The following is a 15,951-nucleotide window of genomic DNA, read 5'->3' as shown; positions in this document are numbered from 1 at the left end:
AAAGAAACACTTCGTTTGCTAGTGCCGACGTTTGCCTAGTTGCTTCGTTTTTCCATATTTGCTTCGCCCCTTCCTATTGCTTGAGCCACTGCTATTGTTATTCTCAAGTTTCCATCTGGTGGTGGACTTTGGATCAATTGCATATCTATGCTTCCGCATGCTTACTGATCCATACAATGTTGGTGCCCATCATAGACTCATACCACATTATAGTCTATCGTTTTGAACAGCACAACATCCGAATCTCGCGGGCAAGTCTTAAATGTGAGCCAATGTCCGCATGCTCTCAATAGCGTTTCTGAGAAGAGGAGCTAATCGTTTATCATCTACTTCCTTGTGACCAAGTGCGGATTACATAATACACGAACCATTGGATGGCTGGCCGGCAAGCTTTTCTAGATTTCATGGCATTGTTTCTATTTAATTTGGCTAGTGCTTTGTGCAATCAGCATGCAAAGCGCAACCAGAGGCTGGACAATCCACAGCCAAGGATTGAAATCCCGAGTTTCCAGCAAAACCTCTACGGACAATACACTCCAGCATCGCAATGCCGTGTTTGAAACGACACATAATTGCTCGTATACAATATGCATAACAGGTATAATGACGTAGGTGCAATCTCGGGACCCTTAGACCCTGGGGGTCTCACAATAACAACCGTGCATGGTTCTTCCGGCTATGATTCGTCAATCCGGCGGTCGGTGGAACTTTTCAGCCCCACTTTTGGTGCCAGTGACGTCGGTTGTCGCCGGTTCCATGTTTTATACACGTGTGCCTGGTCATTTAATCTATTTTCGACTATTAATAAGAAGCATTGCGCGGAGAATTTTAGCCCTTGAGATTCGTACCTTTTTGATCTCTCAATCGGTTCCACTCGCTGCCGAAGAACTGTCAGGCGTTTGTGTACTTACGAGCATCAGAGCGACTGTTTAATTCGAGACGAGAGATTCGCAACGACTCCTGCCGTATCCACCCACAACCATGAAGGAGTCGACTATTGCGCTCCAGGCCGTCGTGCAGGCTTGCCTCTTCTCCATCACCTCCGCATCCCCCGCTCCCACTGCATTCCCCGATAAGAATGCCGTCGCCCCACAAAATCCCGTTATCACAGCCTCTCCAGTACAGCGTCATCCCTCCCCCATCGTTGGCAGGAACTTGTTGGACGATGTTGACTCCTATGTCGACACCGTGCTTTCGGGCCTTGGATCCGACCTCCCCTCGTGGGTTGCATCCGGCGTGCCCAATTACTTCCAGGGATTCCCGACTGGAGACGCCGTTGTCAGTTCCCTCGGCCTGGAGAGCACAGAATTGGCAGCATTACCCACAAATGTGCTGAACATCGACCCTTACGCGAATTGGACCAACTCAGGCTGGAACGTTCGCTTCCACGGAAACGTTTACAAGCAGCCAAATACCTCCGTCTCGGACTTGAACAAGTTAGCCAACGTCTTCCTCGTCGGCACAAGCATCTCCGATCTTCCTGAATCGCAACAAGACCAGGCGCGGAACCTGACAGCCGAGATCTTCGTTGTCCAACAGCCGGATGTGGCTGTGAACACTATTCATCTCGAACCTGCCCCAAGCCAGGGGTCAAGCGGACAGCCTGGTGGTGGTGGATCATCGAACACCACCGGTGGCACACAAAACATTACCCTCCCGTACAATACAACGGTTGAGGGTGACTTTGACACCTTTTTGCCGATTAAGAGCAATGGGCTCACTGCCGGAAATGAGACCTCAGCAATCCAGAGACTCAACACTTACGTTGAGGGCGCTACTATTGGCAACAGTACCGCTTACTTGGTGCCTCCAACTGGAATCACTATTGTCTCTGACATTGACGATATTCTGCGCGTCACAAAGATCTATGAACCAAAGCAAGGATTGCTCAATTCCTTTGCCCGTCCTTTCACGCCCTGGCAGAACATGCCTGATATTTACCGCAACTGGTCTATCAGCGTTCCTAACATGCACTTCCACTACTTGGTAGGCCCTCAACATTCCTCTTCACATTTAACATACTAACAATGGCTTCAGACTACCACCCCCGAGCAGGTCACCAGGAACTACATGGAGTTCATCTATAAAAACTACCCAGGTGGCTCTTTTGACACCCGCCCACTGAACTTCAGTGACGTCTCCGCGACCCTCTCGATCCGCAAGTTCCTTCTACAGAAGGTTTTCGAAACATTCCCCGAGCGCAAGTTCATCCTGATCGCAGACACCAGCAATAGCGATGTCATGCGCGACTACCCAGAAATGGCCACCGAATTCCCCGGACAAGTCCAATGCATCTGGATCCGCAACACCAGTGCCACCGACTCGGGTGACAAGTTCCCGTATGACACATCTGGTTTCAAAAACTTGAACCAATCTAATTATATGTTTTTCTTGAATGCGGATGACCTGACAAACTTGGATGTTGCAAATGGAGACTGTTACAACACGTCTATTCCCCAGAACCTGACTTTTGGATATCAGGGACTTCCAGATGGATTGGGAGACACCCCTACCTCGGTCAATGGATCGGCGAATCACACTGGGGCAGGAATTGCGCTGTCACCAAGTGGATCTGGTGGTGTGCAGAGTTTGGCCCTCTTGGTCGCTGCCATATTTATGGGCACTTTCATGTTCTTTTAGATTCATGCAGATATGAATAATGCCGTTTACGTACGTCAAATTGATATTTTTGATGAATAACTACCTACTAGGAAACTTCTGAAATCTAGAATTGTGATAAATTCCAAACAAAACACCTATAGAGATTGGAAAAATATATTGCTGTTATCCCATAAACTTCTTTGTTGAATTCTATTCCTTCACTGATGAACCTTCAGCGTCCATGTCTGCAGGTGAGAGTCTATATTCGTCCGAGGCAGTTAGCAGCCATATAACATGAGTTATTCCATGCGGAATACCTTGCAGTATACCTAGACCGGAATGTCTATTCACTATGCTTATGGACTGCACTTCCCAAGGGCCTTGTACTGGCCAGTACCACATGCACCGCTGCAGCACTGGGAGTTCTCAGTACAAGCACCATTCGCTGTAAATTGATAGCAAGTCAGCAACTAGCTCTTACCGAATTGCCATTTAAAAAGGAATTTATCTTGAAGGTCTTCCGATTGCACAACATACCTGCCGTGCAGCTTCTCTCGGCAACAGGCACAGCGCCAGCGGTAGCGACGGCCGCGAGAATAACATCAAGGGCAATGCCGACGAACTTCATTGTGAGCAGATTTGGATCTTGTTATTGGCGTTGATTGTTGTGGCTTTTCTGGTTATTTTAAGGGAATCTGGACCCCTATTTGTATCTTTTCTTTCAGCGTAACTAGTCTCCCACTCGACTGGACCCGATGTCTACGAAAGGTCAGCCCACACGGCATCTCCATTGATCGTCGGACAAGTTCTTTGATCAGGATTAATCTGATTGATTTTTGATGTTATCCGGTCCCAAGGATTCGGGAGCCTTGCATGCTTGGCCAGTTAAAGTGGGCAAAGCGAGGCTCCCAGTTGGAGATGCAGATCCTTCCAAAGCTTCGGATGCAAAGACGGAGCTACACAAAGGAAACTTGTAAATTCGCAAATCCCGAGAAGAGCCTTTCTGGAAACGAAACAGTGCAAACATTTCTCAGAGGCTTCATTGCAGCTACTCGAAAAGGGGCCCGGGAGCTGAGATTCTACGAAATACGTTTGATTACTTGGTATAATACTCCTTCCTTGTCAAAATGTTTCTCTCATATAGAATGCTAACCTCATCTCCCTTTTTCCTTGACCCAAATGAGTCTGGAGAAGAGACAAAATAACATGCAGAGCCGAGCAGATATGAGCAGTACGAAGGTATCGTATCCCCACTCTACCAGTCCAATCCAATAGCCTGCTCCTTCAGCTTCACGACAAGAATCAGAAAGCCGATGACCGGATCTTAGCTAAGACCGATCGACAATCAATCGCATCTCATCGCCCCAAATTCCATACCTGTTCCACTGATCTACCATTGAGCAGGATCGGCATCCGCAAAGGTCGTCCCGGTAGCAATCTGATCATACCAAACCTGTCGCGTCCCCTGAGTCCCCTTCATCGCACCATCATCATGCCATCCATTAGCATACAGACCAACTCGGAACTGGAACACCCGATCATCCTCAATCGTTGTATCGATGTTATACTCCTCCAAAACCTTCGTTCCGTCAAGCCACATCTTATAATATCCTGTTCCGTCCGTCTTCCAGCTAGCCTGAATCACAACTCTGTGCCACACGCCCGCAGAGACGGTAGCAAGGTTGGAGAAGGTCTGGATCTTCTGTGCACAGATCGTTCCCTGTTTGACGCGAGAGTAAAGTTGGTCCCCGACGAGCCAGACCATGCTGGATGGCATGTAGTCGTCGCAGCCGGTGTCGGAGAAGTCAGCGATGAACTGGGCGATGTTGTACGACTGGGCGGGGGAGAATTGCCAGCTTTCTTGAAGGCGGAAGGCAAATCCGTAGAAGCCGGTATCGCCGCGCTTGTACACATCGTTCTTCACTACCTCTGAGTGGTATCGTCCGGTGTAGCTCGAGTCGTAGACTTGTGTCATTTTCAAGGCTGTCGTTCCTTTGTAGACAACATTTGTCACCTGTTGGACTGTGCCATCGTGCTCGGCATTTGTGGAATCCCAGCCGGAGGTTGTTCCCGTGTTGCTGAAAGTTTGGGTTGCCTGGCTGGAAAGGCTGAGAGCCAGGAGGCCTATCGTGTAGATTGACCAGTTGACCATCGTAAAGGTTGGAACTTTGACGAGCAATTAAAAGTCAATCAAGCAAGGTTTGGGCCTTTGCCGAATGAGGAGTTGTGGATTGAATGGTTTCCTTTGAATCTCAAGTTTCTTGTTGCCTTCAACCCTTGCTGGGGTGAGGTAGCATTTTATAATTTTCTGCTAGGGCTCTTACTAGAGCCACTAGCTCCCACACAGGGAGAAAGCAGTGCCGCTCAGTGGAAACTTTCACTAGTCACCTCGACCTCGGCATATCCCAATTGTCTCACTTGAGATGCTCAGTAAGCCGCCAGGGTTATATTTAGTTGTAGCCAAGAAAGAGTGCCATATTCTGCATATACGAAGATGTGTATAATCCTTCGCATATGGCGGCATATACTGCAACTAGTGATGATATAAGAGAAATTCGTACTTGATCCACTGCACTGAAGAGCTCATCTAGAAACCTCAACCTATCTCGTGCTGGTTATATTGATCTCGTAGTATTTGCAATTATCCCTGGTGCGTGATATTGAATTTCCCATAACGGAAGTGAGCTGGTGTTCTTTCTGGTCAGCAATGAGCATAAACTTCTCCCGGCCACTAGAATCATCCCGTGACTGTTGAGAATCCCAATACTACATCGTCGACGGTATGCGGGCTCGACACGTCGCATTGGTTAGTCCGTTTAAGGTTAGTGGTCGCGGAATTACCGCAGGGACCCGTGTCCCCAAGCTTGAAGGCGGGGAAACAACCATTCCTGGAATCGAGATATGGCAAAAATATGCGAAGGCAACGGACGATTCACCTTTTCCGGAAACTGGTCTGCATTATATTTTGGCTGCATTAAAGCGGGAGAAGAGCATTGAGCCAAGGATTAGAAGAGCAATCAAATCTTGGCATGCGCAACTGATGCGATCCTGCTGAGTCGGTTTAACTAACTACATGCTGGACATGGCTTAGTCAGGTAGATCACCTGACTAGATCACGGCGAAATCCATATAGAGATTAATTCATAAAGCTTCTTGGTACCGTACATTGATATCAGGGAACCAGAAACCTTGCATTGCTGCCAGAAATACTTACAAGAATTACGTTCCTTGAGGCCCATCCTAGCCCTAGGTAACCACTAGACTATAGGTAAATAGTGATTCGTCAAATTGTTTGAAGAAGTTGCTTATCATATGAAAAACATTAATTTACAAGAAAAATTTCCTATATAACTTCGTTTTTAGGGAACCGAATTGGAATTTATCTCATGTACTAGTGTTCCGGACTACGAAGTGAGCTTACATGCACAGCGAGCTTACATGCACGCCTGGCTAGTAACATGTGCAGCTCGCTTAACATTGACGTCGCAAAATAGCGACATACAGTGCTTTGTACCTTGTTCGAGCCAACAAGAACTACTCAAGGTATAAAGCCCTGCGTGTCAATGTACTGATAAAATAGAGTAATATACATTTCGCATTGTTCACCGGTCCAAAAAATAAGCCCGGAACGATCAAAAGACAATCTATGACAAGTTCTTAGCGATGGGACCCGCATAAAGAAAAGCTATTTTGGGGAGGAAGCAGATCTACAAATGACGGAATCGCGCTCCATCTCAAGTGAGTGCAGAGATACTACAATATCCAAGGAATGAAGTCACAAATTGACCCATATATTGGCAAGACACGTCTATTCACCGCCCTCTACTCACCACGAAAAGGTGCGCTCATTCGCCGTGACAGTGTTGTTCAGTAGGAGCAATAGTGGAAGTAATCCACCAAAGGCGGTCATCTGCAGAAGACCGAAAGAACCCCGCCGCAACCTACACCAAAGAGCTGTCTCGAAGATGAATACGATAATATGACATGACTGGGCTCCTGATCTGCACCAATTAGCCTTATACCACAAGAGCATTGAATTTGAGTCCAAATCAATGGCTTACTTTTCTCCGGCGGGAAGAAGGTATAAGATATCGCGTCCTGACTAAGACTATGTAGTGTGGCAATCATTAGTACTATCTAATGAAATGATGATCTGGTTTGAGGTTTCAAAGACGACCAAATGTGTCCAGGTCGCAGGTATGCTAGACTTGGAAGTGAAATCAGAGCACAGAGAATCCTTCCATTGTCGAATAAATTCCCGCAAATCATGATTTATGCATCATCTTCAAAGAGCAATATCTGCTCGTCAGATGAGCTGGAAAAAGCTGAAACAGATTTCATCTTTGACGGTCCGAGTTGGCTCGACCTGTCGGGAGGTCAAAATGCAGAAGGGAAGCAGATAATGGAATAGCAGTCGGGGTCAAAACAGTCCTGTGCCGACTGATTCAGCTTGTATATTCAATCCAACTGTTAATAGGTGGATGTGAAAATCTCGAGAGTTTGGATTCGATGTTAAAGGCTAAGTCATTACGCTTCGTCTGGTCATATATGAGAGTTCGGTCAGTTGGAGATATTGCAAACTTCAGAAGACGCTTTGAGTGTTTCGGGTGTTACCCGGAGTGGGGCAAACGACAATAAGCTCATTGGCCTAAAGCAACGGGCCGAAGCAATGGATTGCGCACCCACCATCTCAACCCCGGTCGTGCGACGCTAAAGCTCTCGCCTACTTCCATCCTGGGGGTTATTCGTTTGAAGTATATCATTCTTGCCCGTACGATAAGTAGTACATACGACCATAGGGTTTCCCCAACGGGATACACGATATATAGTCGCAGACTGCCGAACTTAGGCCGTTCGGATGCATGATATGTCAAACCCAGCTAATAGAAAACGTGCTCTGGAAAGGAGGTGGTGTCGGGAAGACCTCGCAAACCACATAAGTATGCCTGGCGAATACGGAAGGGGAGGACATTGCTAATCAAGAACAAAGACGAGCGACTTGGGTTGCGCGTGCGACCGTCAGAAGTCCGCCTTCAGCCATCGGAAAAAGATGCCTATTCTTGGCTTTTTAGCAATGCGACCAGCCACTTCTTTGACAGGCAACTTAGCGATATGTCGACGAACGTGTATATTGAGTTATCAAACGGATTAGAATGTGGAGATATCCGAGCAGTTCGCAACGAAACTCACTCGCCTTGCCCTTCCGAAGTGCGGACAAGTATCCACAACCTTGAAGCAGATACCCACAATCTTGAAAAACAAGTACAAGACTCCATACACACCATTCAAAAATTTGAAACCAAGATCGAGACGTACAAGCATAGGGAGGCAACTTTACTGTCTGAAAATCGTCGCTTACGTCATGCTTTCATTATTAATCTCAGAAAAGCCCATAGCATTGGCCGGTGCCTTGGAGAAACGGAGCGGCAGATTCACGAGTTTTTAAACAGCATGAAGTTAAAAAAATGAAATTGTGACCAGCTTCATCTATAGCACTGTGATGTCTCTCCCATTTGTATCATCTAACGAGATACCTACAGCCTCGAGAAGACGGCTCTCTGACTCCGAAGGTCTGTGGGATACTCGTTGCAGACATTGTCGAAGAAGGAAACTGGCAATCCTGCGCGTCATTCACCAGCTCTGAAAAAGGGTTGTCCCCACCATTCTGGACCCTGGCTTGGAGGAGTGCCTTTTGAAGGTGGCGATATGCCTCCTTTGCCCCCTGATGCCAAAGTAATTCTTGACGAAGGCTTAAGTTTTCTTGTTGGAGATCAACAAAGTGACGTGCATTCACGTTTGTTGGAGATTCCAAGTAAATCGGAAGACGCTCGGTGTTCAGCGTATGCACGCCATCCTGAAGGATATGATCCAGTGGACTAAGTGGTATGCCATCTTCCGGCTGGCTGACGTCCATTACGAATAATATTATGGGCTTGACAGTGATAGATTGTCATAAAATGGTAGAGAAAAACATGCATCCTTTATACAATAGCGCCTAGGATCAATACCAGCCCACAAGACAGTCTTTCAGCGGCTCGCCCACGGTAGCCCCACCTTAGTCCCGACGAAAACTTGGTGGGGCTAAGATGGTAATCTGGCGTTGAGATGGCTGCGCAGCTGGAATCCGCTGGCTGAAAGCAGGCAGAGCCTCAAAATCATCATAGGTGTGAGTCTGGGGATGCTGTATAGCCTGCTATGAAGGTCAATTGATGGACGACGGGATTAAGAATATAGATCATACTCGTTCTAAATCCGGAATATCATCATGCGTTTTGAATATCCAATGTTGATCGGATTTATCAACCAATACTACCATTGTTCTCATTCGAAACAGAGCGCAGAGCTGACAAATCTTTCTGAAGCATGTTTTTCGGCGGCGGCTTTCACCGGAGGGATCCACAGGTTGCGGCATTGTGGAGAGTAGGCCTGATGAAATCAAAAGTCTCCAGTGGCGATTTGTACATTATATACTTTAGGTCATCTAAAATAATTTGTTGTCTTGTTGTCGTATCGCCCACGGGTGTAAGTACATACGTGGTTATTTTTAGTTGCTGTCCAGCAAATCTACATGCTCTTGCGTCTATAAAAACCCCAATACTAATTTCTGTAATCGGACAGAACATTATCCACACCCTCAGGCATTTTCACTTACAGAATGAGGATAACTGATCCCTCCACTCTATACGTCGCCATAATTGGGGGGTTATTGCTCTTGTTTTTTTCTATGGACTAATATAAGTCGCGCTTTCAACTATGCCCGAACTTCGCTAGCCGCTCCTGCGCAATGGGCAACAGTGATCGTCTTGAAGTATCTCGTCTATCCGCCCATTGTGAGAAGAAGATCGAGGGCCTGGCTACTTTTACAGCTGATTTATTGGCCTGGCAATATAGTTAGCACGTTTATACAAACGCATAGCCTGACTGACATCAGAATTCGGTCGGGTTATATGGCCATTATAAACTTGTTCCCCCTTCTTATGAGTGATCGATTAAATTTTCTCGCCGACATCTTTGGAGTTTCAATTCAAACATTCACGAGCATACATGGGACTTTAGGCATCATGTTCACTCTGCAAGGCGTTCTTCACATGTCCGTTTCAATACACCAAGCTGGGTGGCACCTAAAACGGAATCTGCAACTTTATGGGCTGCTGGTAAGAAGTTTCAATTATTCTTTCTAAATCGTACTGAAATTCACTACAAAGGCATTTTCTGGTATTGCACTTGCCATAGTCGCTTGTCTTCTTCGGAGGTTCGCAATTGAGATACGATCTAAAGTTCACGGAATTGCTGCCGTTCTGGTTGGTATAACTGTTTTGTGCCACCTAATACATTCTAGGAACTTCCCATAACTAGGGGTTCTGGTTTCTAGCGTCGCTATATCACTCCTCTTTCTACTTCGATGGATACTGCTTCTAATTCGGAATATTAAGTACGCGAAAGTCGCATCTCGTGCAGTAATCATTCGGATGAAACATGCAGATGCCGTTCGGGTCGTGATCCCAATCAGCCGACCGTTTCGCGTTCAACCTAGAACCAGCGTTTACATTTAGATGCCTAGTGTCGGCTTGCGCTCTGCTCTCCAGACATATTGCTTTCCGATATCGTGGCGGGAGTACGATACAAATGGAAATGCCATAAGTATCACTCTGCTGGCACGTAAGGGACGGGGCTTCACTCAAAAACTAATAGATCATCCGAGAAGCGAGTTCTTGACATGGTTAGATGGACCGTTTGGTCGTCCACTAGGTCTCGCAGGTTACACCCGCGTTCTTTTTATTGGTACTGGCATTGGAATTGCTCTATTACTATCCTATATTAGACTCTTAGTTAAGAGTAATCTTAGTAACCACACATAATGCGATATATTCATTGTGTGGGAGGTTAATCATGAGTGTAAGTTATCTCCTGACATTTGACCTCTCTTTTCGGATTCTGACGAAAGAAAAGCAAATCTCGACTGGATATATGACTGGATGGATGAGCTCCTTTAGAAGGATAATGGGGCTTATGTATGTCTAAATCATGATTATTGGAATTGTTCTGTTCTAACAAAACTGGAACCTTCATTTCGCGCTATATATACCCTCCGCCCGACCTGCTTAGGACACTCACGAAACGTGGAATAGTAAGCACGGGAGAATTTTCAGGCTTTGTTCTACTGTGAATGCCAAGGATGCTATACTAAATGACTTTTTTGTGGATAGAAGAAAAGGGTTGATTGCCGGTTAGTGTATAGAAAGCCCCCTCTATTAGCCTTGAAATTGATATATCGTCTTCCACTTCAGTCTATATAGAAGAAAGTATCGTCGCAGAGCTTTATGGGCTAGTAGCCCATCAAATGACAGGATTAGCGAATATTATCCATCTTCAGTTGCAGTTAGCCAGCATTGGAGGCTCTAATTAAGCTTTAGCTCCTAGGAAGCTTAATTCTGCATAGAATAGTAGTCACGACACTTAAACTGAAGGTGTTTCGATATGATATAATATGTAGATATGTCGAAGAACAGGGCAGATATCGGAGGTGAACATACTAGGGTGTTAAATTTATCTCGTCTATAGATTATTAGATTTGATTTATGTAATATAGATAGATGGATGAGTTTCATCTACCATGACCACTCACAATGCAAAGCGATATGTAGGCTACAGCAACTATATATATCCATGTATGTACATGTAGAATGACCCACTTCCTGAAAACGAACTTGGAGCCTCGTCTAGGCCTCTCGCAGCCTAATTGCCGCTCCTATTGTTAGGCTGCCCTCGTGGTGCGCGACATTTGAATCGCTGCGACAACTCTGCGATGTCCAAGACGGCGTTGACCGTCTTAAGCCGCGAGACGGTGTCTGGCTTACAACAGTCGGGAGAAGTCTATGTCCTCTGGGGGTTTGCGCTCTTTCCCGAAAATAAAGGCGAGCATATTAAAAAGAGCATGTTGTTTTGTTCCGGTGCGGAAGCTATGTCCGAGATTCTACACCTTCTGGATTTCTCTGGCGAAATGGCCACGGAAGTTCTACAGCGATCTATTACCATTCCACGCGTGATGCCGAGGATGAGCTCGACATTATTGTCCAGGTCGTTCGAAGGTCGCCCTTGCATTGCCCCAAAATCAGTCGTCAATCTCGCCCTAGTCGGGCCTTTCGTCAAGACTCCATGGCGTACTTGTGTAGACACAAGCTACGGTATTCACATAGCACGGGCAGCTGTATCATGTCTTATGGGCCTTCAAGAGTGGACCGAGGAAGATTCGCGACCGCCAATATCGAGGATATTGTGATGTGTGTTAGATACAGAGAGGCTGGTAGCCAGGTAAATATGTATGTATGCACGTGCTTCCAGCGACCGTGACTAATCTCAGTGACCGGGATATTCAACACGCACGACTTCAAAGCGGCGCTCACCCTAGACTCGCCCTGGCGACACCCACCCAACTACTGGCCGCAATAAGCCACATGCCGGTGAGTTGGTAGTGGCGTGGGTGACCATCAGCGAATACAACTGGGTTTGTCAGTGGAGTCATACGACTATTCATAGTATTGGATGAAGTGTACCGGCAATCCATCTCGTCTAGCCAATATGGTGCTCCATATCCAATAAACCGCATCCTAATACTACAGCTGTGAGCAAAGGTCTTCTCACGGAAGAAGACGAGCAATCTTACAGTGGTTATTGTTCTTCCAGGCAGACTGATGACGTCTAATAGAGTCTGGTTGTCTGGAGTGCTGCCCATCAAAGAGCGCTACCAATGCACGACTCCACCTGGCCCTGGGCTGAGCAGACTACCGATCGAATAAAGGTAGCATAATGTTGAGCCGGGGAGGCTCTCAACCGACGCCATGGACGATTTTGACTCTGTGTCCTTTCATATTCACCGCAAAATAATGCGAAATACTCTGTATCTACGATAGCGCATGGCGTGGTATTGAACCTATCTGAGGCTTTTGAGATGTCAGAGAAGGGAAATATAAACAAATTTTCAGAATCGATGAAGAGCAAACGAACTAAAGTTCGAGTATATCCTCAGCTCCCCTGGAGCACATTAGTCTCGTTGTTTATGATTTGTAAACCACGGATCTATTAGAAGTCAGCGGCGAACAGTGTATGTACTGTAGAATCGATTTATTGCACCTGAAGCCACGCGAAGCCATGGGTAGGGAAAACAACGGCTGCAAGCAGTACAGTAATTCTGAAGGGTACTATTCTTTGCCGTTTATTAGGGTATTTTCTGAACGCGTTCTACATCAGGGTCGTGCAGGTACTTATCATTTGAGAACCTAGGGGACAGACGAACGGAAAACAGGCTCCCCACTCCTGTCTTGAGACATATCCCACGTACTTTGTCCTTCAGAACTCGCATCTAATTCAGCACTTTGTCATATTGTCAAATTCCAATACTAACGAGATGCCAATGCGAGTGCAAGCCGTACGGCGTGTGACATGAATAGGTTCGAAAACAATATAGGAAAAGGGTGCTCGTACTGGATGTGATTCCCAGAATGATTTCAATCTACCAAAAAGGCTACTCGCTGCTCTGGAATTTTCTAGGGTTGGCAAAATGGCGTCTACTGTAGCGACAAACGCGGCTTCTAATGTAGACTGGAGCTACTCTTTCTGAGGTTGTTGCTCCCTAACTGGAAACATGTACGTCCGTGGCATTTCATTCTTAATTAGCAGCACTGACGAATTCCAGGTCTGCATGCTTGCTTCTGTCCATGCGGCCAGTTTGGGAAAGTTTAGTCTCGGCTGAATGACTCTGAATCGAGGCCTTCCAGCTTTTACAGAGAGGTCAGTTGCATCATAGGTACGAGATGAAAGCTAATGACGTATCCTCGTGCTTCCTGTTCTTGGCATTGTCCTGCTGCGGCTTCCCTGGGGCTCTTGAGAGCCACTATACGTAGTAAGCTACATTTGAAGGGGTTTGATTATGGGATTGCTTACGACCTTTTTACTGTGTCTCCTGCGCATTAATTCAACACGAGAAGGAACTACAAGAGCACTTTTTGAAGGAGTCGGGATACCAACGCCCCGCTGAGATGAAGTATTCTCCACAGTAAGCAGCCAGTAAAATTAGCGACAAGTCAATGGCTAATAATCCCTAAACGAGCATTGAATCTATTGTAAAACCGTGGACTCCTGGTTGCCTCCCTAGTCCAAACCATCAGTATCAACCTACGGGCACTTACCCTTGGGTCAAGCGAACGGCAACATTCTCAACCAAGTGAACACGCCACGAGGACTTCTTCCCCTTCGTATCGACAGAAGCAGAGAGACTCCTTGTGATAAACGGCCTTATTGACTTCCAACATAGCTGCTCATCAAGAGCTACCTACCCATGAGCGGGTCAAAGTCGTTTACTCCCTCTCACTTCATGACATACGGGTGATCAAGTTTAGCATTACATTTTGACTACAGTTACACAGATAGGTCGCTGGAATTCACCCAATGTTTTTGCTGGGCCTGTTTCATGAGTCATTTGTGGATACACGTAGGCCCAAACTTAACTAGCCGGACGGTTCACTTTCCATAGGAACTAAATCTTGTTATACAGCACCATTGGCTGCTGACACGCCAATATCCAATTTTTCAGTCTGCCAACCGATCAATGTGGCAGAGGATGACACAGTATCAGGATGGTCAACGCCTATAATACTTGACCGTAGGTGTACACAGTCCTTCATCAGGTCAAAGGCTTCCACGCCGCGACCCTGCTCTTTCCAAGTGAGGGCCAGGTTGGCCATGCTGGTCAGAGTGTCAGGATGCTCCGCACCCAGCACCTTCTTCCTCGTCTCCATCACCTGCACTTCCAGCTCTTCCGCCTTTTTCCATCGCCCCTGATTCCAGTACACAAATGCCAGGTTGGCCATACTGATCAGCGTGTCAGGGTGCTCCGCACCTAGCACCCTCTTCCTCGTCTCTATCACCTGCACTCCCATCTCTTCCGCCTTTTTCCATCGCCCCTGATTAGAGTACACAAATGCCAGGTTAACCATACTGATCAGCGTGTCAGGGTGCTCCGCACCTAGCACCCTCTTCCTCGTCTCCACCACCTGCACTCCCAGCTCTTCCGCCACTTTCCATCGCCCTTGATACCTATATATTAACGCCAGGTTGGCCGTACTGATCAGCGTGTCAGGGTGCTCCGCACCTAGCACCCTCTTCCTCGTCTCTATCACCTGCACTTCCAGCTCTTCCGCCTTTTTCCATCGCCCCTGATTAGAGTACACAAATGCCAGGTTAACCATGCTGGTCAGAGTGTCAGGGTGCTCCGCACCCAGCACCTTCTTCCTCCTCTCCATCTCCTGCACTTCAAGCTCTTCCGCCTTTTTCCATCGCCCCTGATTCCAGTACACAAATGCCAGGTGGGCCATACTGATCAGCGTGTCAGGGTGCTCCGCACCTAGCACCCTCTTCCTCGTCTCCATCACCTGCACTCCCAGCTCTTCCGCCTCTTTCCATCTCCCTTGATTGCTATATGTTGACGCCAGGTTGGCCATGCTGACCAGAGTGCCAGGATGCTCTGCTCCTAGCACACTCTTCTCTGCCTCTATCACCTGCACTTCTAGCTCTTCTGCCTGTTTGCATCGCCCTTGATCCCTATATGTTGACGCCAGGTTGGCCATACTGATCAGCGTGTCAGGGTGCTCCGCACCTAGCACCCTCTTCCTCGTCTCCATCACCTGCACTCCCAGCTCTTCCGCCTCTTTCCATCGCCCTTGACCCCTATATGTTAACGCTAGGTCAGCCATGCTGATCATAGTGCTAGGATGCTCTGCTCCTAGCACACTTTTCTCTGCCTCTACCACCAGCACTCTTAGCTCTTCTGCCTCTTTGCATCGCCCTTGTTTGCTATATGTCGACGCTAGGTTTTTCATGCTGACCAGAGTGTAAGGATCCTCCGCACCTAGCAGCCTCTTCATCGTCTCTATCACCTGCACCAACAGCTCTTCCGCCTCTTTCCATCGCCCTTGATTCCAGTACGTCGACGCCAGGTTGGCCATGCTGGTCAGAGTGTCAGGATGCTCCGCACCTAGCACCCTCTTCTCTGCCTCTATCACCTGCACTCCCAGCTCTTCCGCCTCTTTCCATCGCCCTTGTTTGCTATATGTCAACGCCAGGTGGGCCATACCTATCAGCGTGCCAGGATGCTCTGCACCTAGCACCCGCTTCCTCGTCTCCATCACCTGCAGGCACAGCTCTTCTGCCTCCTTCCATCGACCTTCAAGCAAATATATTAACCCCACCATTTCTACACTATCTAGTGTATCTTCATGTTCTGGGCCTAGATGCTTTGTCCGAGCTTCCATTGATTGGACCGACAGCTTCCCCCCATTAGCCCCATTGCATTTC

The 15,951-nt window shown here is 47.3% G+C and overlaps 3 protein-coding genes across 3 annotated transcripts; 1 reads left to right on the top strand and 2 right to left on the bottom strand.

Moving 5' to 3' along the window:
- Positions 1–981: 981 nt before the first annotated feature.
- Positions 982–2,640, top strand: N7484_001470 (phosphatidate phosphatase App1 family protein; the record flags this gene model as incomplete). The annotated part of the gene is made up of 2 exons (XM_057111890.1): positions 982–1,986; positions 2,038–2,640. 2 exons carry the CDS (start codon positions 982–984, stop codon positions 2,638–2,640), a joined length of 1,608 nt encoding a protein of 535 aa, XP_056976627.1.
- A 317-nt stretch (positions 2,641–2,957) lies between these two features.
- Positions 2,958–3,229, bottom strand: N7484_001469 (uncharacterized protein; the record flags this gene model as incomplete). The annotated part of the gene is made up of 2 exons (XM_057111889.1): positions 2,958–3,046; positions 3,139–3,229. The coding sequence occupies 2 exons, from the start codon at positions 3,227–3,229 to the stop codon at positions 2,958–2,960; spliced, it is 180 nt and encodes a 59-aa protein (XP_056976626.1).
- A 762-nt stretch (positions 3,230–3,991) lies between these two features.
- Positions 3,992–4,753, bottom strand: N7484_001468 (polysaccharide lyase family 20 protein; the record flags this gene model as incomplete). Its single annotated transcript, XM_057111888.1, has 1 exon — positions 3,992–4,753. One exon carries the CDS (start codon positions 4,751–4,753, stop codon positions 3,992–3,994), a length of 762 nt encoding a protein of 253 aa, XP_056976625.1.
- Between the last annotated feature and the right edge of the window lie 11,198 nt (positions 4,754–15,951).

The sequence above is a fragment of the Penicillium longicatenatum genome (genome assembly GCF_028827895.1).
Source record: "Penicillium longicatenatum strain IBT 33135 chromosome Unknown contig_1_segment0_segment0, whole genome shotgun sequence".
Lineage (NCBI taxonomy): Eukaryota > Fungi > Ascomycota > Eurotiomycetes > Eurotiales > Aspergillaceae > Penicillium > Penicillium longicatenatum.
Note: the sequence above shows the minus strand (reverse complement) of the source record. Positions and strands in the feature narration are given on the sequence as shown.